The sequence below is a fragment of the Pleurodeles waltl genome, chromosome 8, assembly GCF_031143425.1.
Source record: "Pleurodeles waltl isolate 20211129_DDA chromosome 8, aPleWal1.hap1.20221129, whole genome shotgun sequence".
In the NCBI taxonomy this organism is placed as follows: Eukaryota; Metazoa; Chordata; class Amphibia; order Caudata; family Salamandridae; genus Pleurodeles; species Pleurodeles waltl.
Window position 1 is genome coordinate 59603916 of NC_090447.1, and position 14971 is coordinate 59618886.

The 14971-nt window shown below is 46.4% G+C and overlaps 1 protein-coding gene across 1 annotated transcript in view; it reads right to left on the reverse strand.

Moving 5' to 3' along the window:
- The window catches only part of LOC138249423 (olfactory receptor 52D1-like), a 144994-nt gene extending 137331 nt beyond the window's left edge, over positions 1-7663 (reverse strand). The window contains exon 1 of the mRNA XM_069203383.1: positions 7349-7663. Coding sequence (XP_069059484.1) covers positions 7349-7663 — 315 coding nt within the window. The remainder of the gene's footprint in view (positions 1-7348) is intronic.
- Positions 7664-14971: the final 7308 nt, after the last annotated feature.

Below are 14971 nucleotides of genomic sequence, written 5' to 3' on the forward strand. Positions count from 1 at the left end.
AGCCGAACAATGTGTGCTTACAGAGGCCACAAATTGGGCATGGGGTCTCGTTATTTTGCTGTGCACCGCATTTTTAGGTATGTCTGCCCCCCCCCCCACTTACCTGTTCTTTTCTTCTTTCCTTCTTTCTTCTTTTCTTGGACATCTGGTTGTGCCTTCCTTTATGTTCTTTACTCCTTCCCATGTTTCCTTTCTCTTCCCTGCATTCCTTGTTCCCTAGTCTCTATGGTTCCTAGTCCATTCTGTTCTATGTGCTTTTCCCTATCTAAGATGGTGTCCTTTTACTTCCTGTTGGTTGTTTCCTGTTTGTTGGTATTTAAGGGCTGTGATTCTTTCTCTCCTTACGCTGCAACACTTTCTGTTTGGATGGTGTCTTCGCTCCTGTTTCCTCGTATTCCTGTGCTGGTTCATGTCAGTTCAGAATACTTTTTCCTGTATTTGCTCTTGCTGATATTCTCTTTGTTTTTGTTCCTGTTTGAGGAACATTCTTTGTGGAGGTTTTTTCCCCTTTCAGGGTTTTTTTCCCTCTGGTGCTACTTCTGAGGGGCACGGCCTGCTCTTGGCGTACCCATTGCCTGCAGCACCGTGGCTACCAGAAAGAGTCGCCCCTACTTGGGCCAAGGCCGAACCTTCAAGAACAGGATCCACTCCACTCGCTCTGCGGCCTCCAGGGTAAAGCAGCACGTAAGTCGTGACAGATTGCAGCGCCCAATACTCCCGACGTCGTCTAACATCATGGATGATACAGTGGCGGCTGCTGCGGATCCTGATCAATCTCTTTTGGCAACCATTCAGCAACAGGCTCAGGAACCTCAACAATTACGCAACAAGAATGCTGCTTTACGACAAGCTTTGGCCTTTCGCAGTGTGGATGTTCCGGCCGTCTCCACCTCTACTCCTCGTTTCTCTGGTGAACCAACTAAGCTGCAAGAGTTTCTCGATGCATTAACTGTGTATTTTGCCTTCCGACCCACCCAATTCTCCCACGACAAGACAAAGGTGGGATATCTTATCAGTGCCTTATCCGGTCCTGCCTTGGCCTGGGAAACCCCGATGGTATCCTCCAATGACCCAGTATTATCTGACTATCCTGCCTTCGTGAGTCGTTTTAAACAGATGTTCAGTCGTCCAGGATTGGAGGCCTCTGCGGAAGAAGCCTTATGTGACATCCAACAAGGCTCACAAGATGTCCTCCAATATATTACCCGCTTTCGACAGCTAGCGGCTGAGACCACTTGGGTGGAACGAACTCTGGTGACTTTATTCCGTAGAGGACTTAAAGAAGAAATCAAAGACGAGTTGGTACGCTCCACCCGAGTTGAAGACCTTCGTGGTCTGATGGATCGGGCTCCTTCCATCGAATACCGTCTCCAAGAGCAACGTATGGAGAAGAGAAAGAGTAGAGGACCATCTCAGCCAAGCACTTCACGTGTCTTTATGTATCGTCCCGAGGAACCTCATCCTCCCGCCAGAGACGCCGAAGGCGAACCTATGCAGGTGGATACCACTCGAGGACCACTTTCCGTTAGCGAGCGGGAAGACAGACGTAGGAGGGGATTATGCCTGTATTGTGATGCTGCCGGCCACATGCTCCGGACCTGCCCCGTTCGTCCTCAAAGGCCATCAGGAAACGCCACTTCCCGTCCTCTGTAAGAAGGGAGGGGACGGGATCATCAGCTATACCTTCCATCAGTTCTTTCAAAGACAATGCCACTACATTGTTTATGTTACCTGTGATGTTACATTTACCGGACGGCCGTCAAGAGAGAACACTGGCTTTACTTGATTGTGGTGCCAGTGGCATATATATGGATAAGACTTGGGCTACGACTCAACAAATACCAACACGACCCAAAGAAACCCCAGAACAAGTTCACACCGTGGATGGGTCTTTAATATCCTCTGGTCCAGTCGATACCACCACCATAACACTGAGTTGACAATTTGGGAACCATCAAGAAAAAATCTCTTTTGATATAATATCATCCCCCACTCATACTATCATTTTGGGAATTCCATGGTTCATAAGACATAACCCTTATGTAAATTGGGAAACCCAGACTATTTCCCTGTCCTCCCAGTTTTGTCATGAGAACTGCTTTGCTTCGGACACTTATTGGTCACCCAAGAGGTTGATGCCTACTGAAAGAATTACTGGATGTTCCATCAATACAGTTCAAGGAGTTCCTGATCACTATCTAGAATTTCAAGATGTATTCCAAAAACCAATCAGAACTGTTTTACCCCCACATCGAGAGTACGATTGTGCTATTCCCTTGGAACCCGGAGCTATCGTTCCCTTTGGGAGGATGTATTCACTCACTGAACCTGAAAGAGAAGTGCTAAAAGAATATCTGCAAGAAAACTTGCATAGTGGTCTTATTGTACCATCATCCTCTCCAGCTGGGGCACCTCTCTTTTTCGTACCCAAGAAGACAAAGAATCTTCGTCCCTGCCTGGATTTTCGCGGACTAAATAAAATAACTGTAAAGGACCATTATCCTTTGCCTCTCATTAAGGATATCCTAGAGGCACTCACAGGGGCTCAACGATTTACTAAACTGGATCTTCGTGGAGCCTACCACCTTTTGCGTATTAAAGAAGGTGACGAGTGGAAGACTGCTTTCCGGACCCCATTTGGTCATTATGAGTACAGAGTTATGCCTTTTGGTCTTACTAATGCCCCCTCCATTTTCCAGAGATTTATGGATTCAGTATTCTCTGATCTCTTGAACCACACGGTTGTCATCTATTCAGACGATATCCTTATTTATTCTATACATCCTGAACTTCATTCCTCTCATGTCAAACAGGTCCTCCAAAGACTCCGGGAACATCAACTGTCCTGTAAACCCGAAAAGTGTGAGTTTGATAAGACCAAAGTCAAATATTTGGGATATCACCTGAGTACCACTGGCATAGCTATGGACCAAGAAAAGGTACAAGCCATTCTAGATTGGCCTTCTCCTTCCTCTATTAAGGAAACACAATGTTTTTTAGGATTGGCTAATTTTTATCAGCAGTTCATCTTGGACTTTGCAGAACAAACCAGCCACATAACTCAAACATTAAAAAAGGAAAATCTAAAGAAAGGCTTTGTCTGGACCAAGACGGCTGAACAAGCTTTTCAGAGTCTAAAAAAGGCCTTCACTCAGGCACCGATATTGAGGCACCCAGAAACAAACAAACAATTTATTGTTATTACAGATACTTCCGAAAGAGCCATCGGAGCTGCCTTACTCCAACAGCAAGAAGATGACGGTCTTGAACATCCTGTGTTCTATTTGTCCCATGTACTTTCGGCATCAGAACAACATTACTCAGTACTTGAAAGGGAGTTGTTAGCCCTAAAAACAGCCTGCCTTGAGTGGAGACAGTTTCTTATGGGTTCCAAAGAGCCCTTTGTGGTACGAACAGACCATCGCAATCTACAATGTTTGCGTAACTTTTTATGCCAGAGCAGTGTTCAGGCTCGTTGGGCCTTCTTCTTCAGTCAGTATGACTTTTGTGTCACTTATAGTCCTGGATCCGAAAACATTCTGGTTGATGCCATATCTCGCTGTTATCCAGATTGTACTTCTACCCCATCACAGTACCTTCTTGAGCCCAGTAAAATCATTGGAGTAGCTCAGTCTTTCCTGGATGAGGTACAAATGGAATACTCCAATTTGACTGATCAAGAAATAAAGAAACTGAACATATGTAAGATGCAAGTATATTATTATTATAAGAACTTCTTGTTTCTCCCTACTAATGGAGTCAGAGAAAAGGCACTACAAATGTGCCATGATTCACCAGTTGCTGGTCATAGAGGCATTAAAGCCACACAAGAAATTACTTTCACGATCTTTCTGGTGGCCTACCTGGAAATCAGATGTCGAAAGATACGTTCAGGCTTGTCCCATATGTGCTCAAGTAAAGATTCCCCGTACCAGACCTGCAGGATTACTACAACCATTACCTGTTCCACCGGCTCCCTGGCACACCATTTCGACTGATTTTATGTGTTCATTGCCTCCATCAGCAGGAAACCGGGTTTTTATGGTCACCATAGACTCCTTCACTAAGATGGGTAATTTTACTGCTCTTAAAAAAACAACCTAATTCCCAAGAACTAAGTCAGATATTTATCCGTCATATTTTCCGTCTCCATGGGCTTCCACACAACATAATATCTGACAGGGGACCTCAGTACATCTCCCAGTTTTGGAAACATTTTTGTAGGACACTCAATATCAAAATAGCACTCTCATCGGATTTCCATCCTCAAACCAATTGACAGACTGAGCGTCTCAACCAAGGATTGGAACAGTACCTTCGCTGCTTTTGTAATTCTACTCAGAGCAACTGGAACACTTACCTCCCTATCGCTGAATTCTCCTACAATAACTCTGTCCATAGTACCTCCAAGGTCACTCCTTTTTTCTGTTCATATGGCTATCATCCTACCTCTTTTCCTACTCTTCCTCGGTCTACCTCTTCTCTTCCTGCTGTTACTTCATTCTCCAGACAACTTTTACAGATCCATAGATTGATTCGCTCTAACTTGTTGAACACCAAGAGATACATGAAGTGAACAGCAGACAGGAAACGGAGAGATGCTCCAGAATATCAGCTTCAGGATAAAGTCTGACTTTCATCAAAATTTCTACCTTTACGCCTTTCTCAGAATAAATTCACACCTCGTTACAATGGTCCTTTCCGAATCCTTCAGCTGATCAATCCCATCACTGTCCGTCTTCACTTGCCTCGTACCTGGAAGATTCACCCGGTCTTTCATGTTTCTCAGCTCTAACCCTATGTACCTGATCCTTACTCTCGTCAGTTTCCCTGTCCTCCTCCTTTGTTAGTGGATGATGTACCTGAATATGAGGTAAGGGAGATTTGTGATTCTCATCTCTTTCACAAACGTCTTCAGTACTTGATTCATCGGAAAGGTTACCCTCTCAGTGAATGCTCTTGGGAAGATGCATCTTCTGTTCACTCACCTCTTCTGATTCATCGTTTTCAACGCTTCGGGGGGGACCTACTGTTGCGCTGATGTGCGCGGCATGAGCCGAACATTCGGCTCGGGCCGCAGAACGCGTTTCTCTTACGCGACGCGCCCGCAGTCTGCTGTGTGCTTACAGAGGCCCCAAATTGGGCCTGGTGCCTCGTTATTTTGCTGTGCACCGCGTTTTTAGGTATGTCTGACCCCCCCGCTTACCTGTTCTTTTCTTCTTTTCTTCTTTCTTCTTTTCTTGGACATCTGGTTGTGCCTTCCTTTATGTTCTTTACTCCTTCCCATGTTTCCTTTCTCTTCCCAGCATTCCTTGTTCCCTATTCTCAATGGTTCATAGTCCATTCTGTTCTAGGTGCTTTTCCCTATCTAAGATGGTGTCCTTTTACTTCCTGTTGGTTGTTTCCTGTTTGTTGGTATTTAAGGGCTGTGATTCTTTCTCTCCTTGCGCTGCAACACTTTCTGTTTGGATGGTGTCTTCAATCCTGTTTCCTCGTATTCCTGTGCTGGTTCTCGTCAGTTTAGAATACTTTTTCCTGTATTTGCTCTAGCTGATATTCTCTTCGTTTTTGTTCCTGTTTTAGGAACATTCTTTGTGGAGGTTTTTTCCCCTTTTAGGGTTTTTTCCCCTCTGGTGCTACTTCTGAGGGGCACGGCCTGCTCTTGGCGTACCCATTGCCTGCAGCACCGTGGCTACCAGAAAGAGTCGCCCCTACTTGGGCCAAGGCCGAACCTTCAAGAACAGGATCCACGCCACTCGCTCTGGGGCCTCCAGGGTAAAACAGCGCGTAAGTCATGACAATTACACATACAATTTACATAGCAGCAATTGCACTTTAGCACTGGTCAGCAGTGGTAAAGTGCCAAGAGTACCAAAAATAGCAAAAACAGAGTCCAGCACATGGTCAAAACATGGGAATCGGAGACACAAAAGACAGTGGACACCGCACCAAGGATGCCATGTATAACACATGTCCCCCCTCAGATGAAAGTGGGGAGACCTACCCAACCTCACAGGAGTTCTCATCACTAAGGCGGAAGAATCTGGATAGACCATCAGTGTTGGCGTGTTCTGTTAAGGACAGTGTGCCACCATAAAGTCCATTCCCTGTAGGGAGATGGACCACCTCAACAGTTTTTGATTCTCACCCCTCATCTGCATTAATCATCTGAGGGCCCTGTGGTTTGTCTAAACCCAGAAGTGAGTCCCAAACAAGTAGGGTCTCAGCTTCTTCAGCGCCCAGACCACAGCAAAAGCTTCATGCTCAATGGCACTCCACCTACTTTCCTGAGGAAGTAACCTCCTTTTAATGAAGGCTACAGGCTGGTCTAGGCCTTCTTCATTTAGCTGTGACAACATTGCTCCTGCACCATGCTCTGATGCATCAATCTGCACAACAAATTATTTAGAGAAGGCAGGTGCCTTCAGCACGGGTACTGTGCACATTGCTGCTTTCAGTGCATCAAAGGCTGTCTGCTCAGTCCAGATCACTCTCTTTGGTTGCTTCTTGGAAGTTAACTCTCTTAACAGAGCAACAATGGCACCTTATCCCCTAACAAACCTCCTATAGTAACCCGTGAGACCTAAAATGCTCTCACCTTAGTCTGGGTCTTGGGGGGGGGCTCCCAAACCAGAATGGTATCAATCTTTGGCTGTAGGGGTGCCACAAGGCCACTCCCTACCTGGTGTCCTAAGTACACCACAGAGCCCTGCCCTATTTGGCACTCACTTGCTTAATACAGAGGACCGCCTTCTGCAGGCCCTCTAACACTTCCAAAGCTAAACACAGCAATATCATCCAAGTAGGCTGCACTAAAATCCTTTAATTCAACCAACAGCTTCTGAAAGGTGGCAGGGACGTTTTGCATCCCCAAGGGCGTCACCCTAAACTGGTAGTACCCATATGGGGTACAAAATGCCGACCGTCCCTTAGCTCCCTTCAGTCAGAGCAATCTACCAATATCCAGACATTAGTTCAAATGTGCTGAGATATTTGGCAGCCACTAAACAATCAATGAGCTCATCAGTTGAGGGTATGGAGTTCACATCAGTCTTCGTGACTGCATTGAGTCCCCAGTAATCGACACAGAACCTGAGTTCTGAGTGGAACCAGGAGCAGCAGCCTTTGGGACCAAGATCACAGGGCTGGCCCAAGGGCTATTGGGAAACTCCATCACCCCAAGAGCTACCATTTGGGTTACCTCATCCATAATGTTGTCCCTAACCTTGTCAGTCACCCTGTAAACTTTATGTTTTACAGGTGGACTGCTACCAGTGTCCACATCATGGGTACACAAATGAGTGACCCCTGGGATCAAGGAAAACAATGAGGAAAACTCTCCCAATACCTGGCGACAGTCCCTCTGTTGCTCTGGGATCAGTGATTGGGAGAGGTTCACACCCTCCACATACCCATCTTTCTCCTTGGCAGGAAGGAGGTCAGGAAGAGGCAAACTCTCTTTCTCCACCCCGTCATTTGTTGCTAAGAGCATTGTCACTTTAGACTTCTCAAAGTGAGGCTTGAGGTGGTTCACATGCAGGAAACTAAAAGGGTTCCTAGTACTCCACAAGTTCACCAGATAGGTAACATCACTCTTGCGCTTCACCACCTCAAAAGGCCAAGTCAACTTGTCCTGGAGAGCTTGAGGCTTCACTGGGACCATCATCCACACTTTTTGTACAGAATGAAACTCAATACCTGTGAGAGGAGGCCTCTTTTTGTATGTTTTATGCCTGATGTTGATGTGTTCAAAAGTTGGTAGTGCCCAGGGACCCTGATAACCATGTTCCCTGGGCCAGAACTCTTTCCCTAAATCTGTTGTGATGCTTGGCACAATTGATAGAGTCTCAAATATACCTGTAAGACACTAGTAAATGGGTTCCCCAGTACCCAGGGCATGAGATAGTAAGAGTAGGCCCATGAGGGCAGCAGCACTGATTGTGGCATCCTCTAGGGCCATACACCAGAATACCCCTGGCACTGCCAGTGCCGGCTGAGCATACTGGGGGCAAACCTAAAAAGGCAAACTCAACATGGTACACTCCCTATGTGCCCTGTCCACCCTACACTGCATATGTTATGGATAAGTCACCCCTCTAGTAGGCCTTACAGCCCTAAGGCAGGGTGCACCATACTATATGTGAGGGCATAATTGCATGAGCAATATACCCCCACTGTGCCCGTGCCAGACCTGGGACATAGTGAGTGAACAAAGCAGCCATTTTAAGTACATGTAGTGGACACTGGTCAAACACGGGTTGCCCGGCTACATGATGGCTACTCTGTATCCTGGGTCGTTTGGTATCAAACAACTCAGAATATTAAATCCAAACTGGTACCAGTGTTAGATTTAACCCTAAATGTACCAAGGGGTCACCTTAAAAGTGCCCCATGCAGAAGCTAACCTAACTGGCATAGTTGCTGACTGGTTCCCTCCAGCCTGCCACTCCAGACGGCCAATATACAAACCTGGGGGAGAGCCATGGCTCTCAAGTTTGTAAGACAATGCCCTTCTTGGGTGGCAGAGCTAACATCCCCTTCCTCAGGAATGTGCAACACCCTGGCGGTGAGATTCAAAGGGCTACTGCCCCTGAACCTTGAGCCTACAGGCCTGCTGCTGGCAGCAGAAAGCTTCCCCCCTTGCAACTCCCACTTTTGGTGGGAGCAAAGGCGGGAAACCAGAAAAAGGGTAGGAGGAATGGCCTCACTAAGCATGAACCACTCCTAGGGGCTTTCAGGCGAAGTTGACCCTCCATTTCCTTTTCCTCCATGTTGGATGGCAGGAAAATATCCAATAGGGGTTAGGGAAGTGACCCTTCCAACAGGAAGTGATCCCTGTAGTGGGTGTAGCCACCCAGAGGTAAGTGTCCCATTGGATACTACCAGGTTCACCCTAAAACGCCCACTAAATGCAGTATTTAGTGGACTCCCCTAGACCAAGATTTTAGATTTATCTGGAAGAAAAGAAGACAGCACAAAAGAACCCGACAGGATGAGAACAGAAGGCCTGCTGCACCAGAAGAGGCTCCAAGACTCCCGCTTGCTGCACCAGAGTCCCTACAATCACTGTTGCAGAGGATCTGAGCCCAAGAACTCCCTCCTGAGTGGAGGCATCACTCAAGAAACCACAGGAACCTGCAAGGAACCTGCAAACCAGTGAGGGACACTTCACTGACTGGATGATATCTCCACAACTGAAAGTCACAGCCAGACCCGATGACACACCAATGACACAGCAATGACAAACCCGATGAGACCTGTAAGTGTGCCAAGTTTGGTGGCACAGCGCCCTCCAGTGGCCGAGTTGTGACAATACCCCAGGTACTGACTAGCACATGTTGGACAGCTTCAAAAACACCTCACCAGAGCTGCAACTGGACCAGGAGGAAGCACCGGTCAAGAGACTTCAGTGACACCCTAGACCTCCCACCAGAGCACCCACAATGTCCTGTACAGCCCCAAGAAGAAGACTTACCTCCAGCTCCAAAAGGTCCCTTTGTGCACAACATCCAAGACCTCCAATTTGCCCTGCACCTGGCCGTCTTGAGACTTGCATCGCGGGATCTGCTGTGTGCCCCAGGTCCTCAAACCCTTGCGACCTAAACAGCCCAAGGTGACCCCCAGGCATCAACTTTAAATCTGCCAACCAGCTCCTTTTCCAAGTGGCCCCTCCAGGTGGCCCTGTGCCTGTGCCAAGAGGTTTTCCAAGCTGCTCCCCCCGGAACCAGGAGCCACCCAAGGTTCTCCTGGTGGCACACTATGTCCACCGACCACTCCGGCCACCCTGTAAGAGAAGAGACTGGTAACACAACTGTACGATTTTTTATGCATTTTTAAAAGTGACTTCCTATTGATTTCTGTAGCGTGTAATTAAGCACAGAAAGACTAACTTTATTAAAAATTCAAAAAGTCATAAGTCAAAAAGTACTTAACGTATTCTAAAGATTTTGGTCTTAAAATGTATATAAACGTGTGAAGTATTTTTATAAATTCTGATCTCAAGTTATTTATTGAGTGTGTGTGGTGCATGATTGGATTTGTGAGTACAGAAAATACTTAGCACATCTCTTGGATTAGCCTAACTGCTCGACTAGCTACCTTAAAAATTGGGGCATTTAGGAGGCCTGATTTTACCTCTGGAAACCAATGTGCAGTTGCCTGGACCCCCTTCATATTGTGCCTAATTTTGCACACTACATAGAGGGCCAGCCTCTTACATTTGGTGGGGTAAAGACTTTTTGTTTGCTGATACCACTTTTTCAATTGTGTAAACACATGAATAACTCTCTAAATTGTCCTTAGATAATTGCTTTAGATTTTTCTAATAGTCTACCAATTTTTACAAATGTTTTAAAAAGTAATTGATAGGGACCTGGTTAGGTTTCTAAAACTTTAGAAAAAGTTAAAAAGTTTTTACTTTAGATCGTTATCCAAAAAGGGGAACTCTAAATTCCAAAAAAATTCCCAACTTTAGTAAGATAAAAATGTCTGACTTAGAGTTCAGAACTCAGAACCTCAACCTGGAACCTTATGAGGCATATACAATTAAGGAGACTCTACAGACCATACAAAATTCAAACTGGAAAAAGCCCCAAAACAGAGAAAGTTAGGTTTCTGGTGGCCCAGTATGAAAGAGATAACCTGCTAGCTATTGATGATGATAATCTGAGGTGGATGAAGAACCTGTGGACAATGGGATGGGCTGACAAAATGACTGGCTTTAGAAAATCAGCTTTTGGAGATAGAAAAACAAAGAAAAGAGTTGGAATTTGCACCCATTGCTGATGGCAGCATACAAGTGTTGAAAGAAAGAGCTTTCAACATCAAACTCCCAAAAGGAGTTGTCCCTCCCTTCAATGAGGGGGATGATATAGTGAAACGGTTTTCTGTCTTTGAAAGAGCCTGTATTGGGTGGGAAATTAAAAGGAAACACCTATGTGGAAGTTAATCTAAGGAAAGTGCAGGGATAGGCTCCTCACTCTGAATGAGGCAGATTCTAAATCCTCTGACCTCATGAAGGTTACCTTGATTGAGGGATTTGGATGTACAACTCAACTGAAGAGTACAGGATAAAGTTCAGGGAGGCTTGAAAATCAAAGAGCCAAACCTGGGTTGACAAAAGGGCACCAGACTGGAGACTCTGACTGTAAAAACAAAAAGAATGCCTCCAGTCAACCTGCAGTTAATGCAGTTGCCAATATCCAGATGGGAACAGAGGTGTGGCCTGATGATGTCAGTGTCCCCACAGAGGCAACATTAGTCACTGAGGGTGGGGTAGATTTATCCTGTGCTGCCTGGCCAAGAACATGAACAAATACAGACAGCACCCTGTGATCAATGGGAAAAAAGCAGAAGCCTTGAGGGATACAGGGGCTAGCATCACTATGGTGTCTTAGCATCTGATCCCCTCAACTCAGCTCATGATAGGGAGGTCTTATCCTGTCACCAGTTTTGACAATGAGACCACGTTTCACCCCATGGCTATAGTAAACTTTCAATGGGGAGGAGTACCAGGGCAAAAAGAAGCAGTTCTGTCCTCATCCATCCGTGTAGATTGCCTACTTGGTAATGATCTGGAATATTCCCCCTGGGCTGAGGTAAAGCTAAAAACCCATACAGCAATGCTTGGAATCCGTGAGTGAGCTTGTGTCAAGACAAGGGCACAGAGCAAACTTCAGAGAGAAAAAGGAGAGCTGGATCCTGCAATAGTTGACCAGCCTCCCAAGAGAAAAGGCAAGAAGACTGGGGGACCAGCTTAAAAAAATATCACAAGCCAGGACCCTTCTTCTCAGGAAGAGGAGTCACCCACTTTAGAGGGAACTGAGCCTGAAGAGCTTGGGCCTTACCGCCCAGAGCTCTTGGGCCCAGGGGGAGCCTCTAGGGAAGATTTGTGCCAGGGACAAAAAGAGTGTCCCACGTTTGAAGGCCTGAGACAGCAAGCTGCTTAGGAGGAGCTAGGAAATGTCAGTGGTACCCACAGGGTCTACTGGGAGGAGGAGCTCCTGTTCACTGAGGCCAGAGACCTCAAGCCTGGTGCAATCAAGAGGGTGGTAGTACCACAGAAGTTCAGGGACTTCCTTCTCACTTTAGCCCATGACATCCCCCTAGCAGGATACCTGGGCCAGAACAAGACATGAAGTAGGTTTGTCAACCACGTCTACTGGCCAGGTATGTCCCAATAGGTAAAGAACTTTTGTCAGTCCTGTCCCTCTTGCCAAGCCAGTGGCAAGGCAAGTGGTCCCTTAAAGGTCCCCTTAATTCCACTGCCTTTAGTTGGGGTTCCCTTTGAAAGGGTAGGGGTTGACATTGTTGGCCCCTTTTGACCCTCCAACTGCATCAGGACATGGGTACATCTTAGTGGTAGTGGATCATGACTCTAGGTACCCTAAGGCTATTCACCTTAGATTAGTTACTGCACCAGCAGTTGCCAAGGCCCTCCTGGGTATCCCAGGAGGTAGTATCACTCAGAAGGTCATACTTCAAGTCTGCATACCTGAAACATATGTGGCAGGAATGTGGAGTGACTTATAGATTCACTACCCCTTACCATCTCCAAACCAATGGGCTGGTAGAAAGGCTCAATCAGACCCTAAAAGGCTTGATTGGAGGACTCCCTTAAAAGCTCAGAAGGAGATGGGATGTCATACTTCCTCACCTGTTGTTTGCCTACAGAGAAGTGCCACAGAAGGGAGTAGGTTTTTCACCCTTTGAACTTTTGTTTGTCCACCCTGTTAGAAGACCAATAAGTCTTGTGAGGGAAGGCTGGGAGAGACCTCTCAAAGAGCCCAAACAGGACATTGTGGACTATTTGTTTGGTCTATGTTCCAGAATGGCTGAGTACATGGAGAAAGCCAGCAAAATATTCAGGGCAGTCAAGAGTTTCAAAAGCTTTGTATGACCAAAAAGCTGCTATGGTGGAGCTCCAACCAAGGCAGAAAGTTTGGGTGTTGGAGCCTGTTGCTCCAAGGGCCCTCCAGGACAAATGGTCTTGGCCCTATCCCATTCTTGAAAAGAAAGGGGAGGTCACCTATGAAGTTGACCTAGGCAGTTGCAAAAACCCCAAGAAAATCATACATGTCAACCGCCTAAAACCCTTTTAGGATAGACCATGCTCATGGTCACAGATGAGGGACAGGACAATGAGAGTGAACTTCTCCCTGATCTCCTCTCCAGGAATCCCCAAGATGGTTCTGTAGATGGAGTGATCTTGTCAGACACCCTCTCAGGACAACAGCAGACCGATTGCAGGGAAGTCCTCAACCAGTAAGCTGGGCTTTTTTCTCTGACCCTTGGGAAGACAAACTGGTATACCCATGATGTGGACACTGATGACAGCCTGCCTGTCAAAAACAAAGTTTACAGACAGTCTGACTATGTCAGAGAAAGCATAGGAGCTGAAGTGAAGAAAATGTTGAATTTGGGTGTCATTGAACCCTCAGAGAGCCCCTGGGCCAGCCCAGGAGAGTTAGTTCCCAAACCTCACTCCTAGGGTGACAAAAAAGAAATGGATTTTTTTGTGGACTACATTGACCTCAACTCAGTATCCAATATAGATGCACACCCAATCCCAAAAGTTGATGAGTTCGTTGACAGACTAGGGGCAGCCAGGTATCTGAGTACTTTTTATTTAGCATCAGAGTACTGGCAGATAAGCTTGACCCCAAGAGCAAAAGAGAGGTCATCATTTTCTACTCCTAGTGGGCATTATCAGTTCACTGTTATGTCCTTTGGGCTCACAAATATACCTGCTACCTTCCAAAGGTTGGTGAACCAAGTCCTTGCTGGAATGGACACTTTTAGTGCAGGTTACTTAGATGACATAGCTGTCTATAGTTCTACCTGGCAGGATCACCTTATCCACCTTGGAAAGGTCCTTGAGGCCCTGCAAAAGGCAGGCCTCACTATCAAGGACAGTAAGTGGCAGATATGGCAGGGAAAATGTATGTACCTGAGCCACCTAGTTGGTGGAGGCCAAGGACAACCTCTGTAACCCAAGATTCAGACCATTCTGGTTTGGGAGCTCCTACAACCGAGACACAAGCCAGGGCATTATCTTGGCTTAACTGGATACTACAGGAGGTTTGTGAAGGACTATGGCTCAATAGTTGCCCCCCTCACAAAACTCCCTCCAAAAAGATGCACAGAAAAATCAACTGGACAATGAGTTGTCAAGAAGCCCATGACACTCTGAAAAAGGCAATGTGCTCTCCTCCAGTACTACAAGCACAAGACTACTCAAGGGAATTCATAGCCCAAACAGATGCTTCAGAGATGGGGATAGGAGCAGTCCTCTTCCAATGGAATGGTGATGAACATTACCAGCCAGTTGCTTTCATTAGGAAAAGGCTACTCCCTAGGGAACAAAAATTGAATGCCATAGAGAGGGATGTCTTTGTTGTGGGTTGGGCTCTGAAAACGTTGAAGCAATACTTGTTTGGCTCTCACTTCACTGTTCAGACTGACCACAGGCCTCTCAGATGGCTACCAAAAATGAAAGGTGAAAACCCCAAGCTGCTTAGGTGGCCCATTTCCCTAGAGGGGATGGACTTTAAAGAGGAACACAGACCTGGGACTGCCCATGCCAATGAAGATGGCCTCTCCAGGTTCTTTCACTTAGAAGATAAAGACTAACTAGGGGAAGGGTAGTCTGAATCTCTTTTGTTTTGAGGGGGTATGGGTAGTGTGAGAGGAGGCCTCTTTTTGAATGGTTAGCCCCCACCTTTTGCCTGATGTTGAGGTGTTCTAGAAGTTGGTAGTGCCCAGGGCCCCTGCTATCCAGGTTCCCTGGGACAAAGATGTAGGAGCGTACCCTTTTTTGACATCGTTACCCCGATTTTCTGTCTGATATCAGTATGTTTGACTGTGTTCATTAAGATCCTGCTAACCAGGACCCAAGTGATTATGTTCTCGCTCCTCTAACTTTTGTCACTGTATACTGGTAATCCAGGATTTCACCCAAAATTGGCCTACT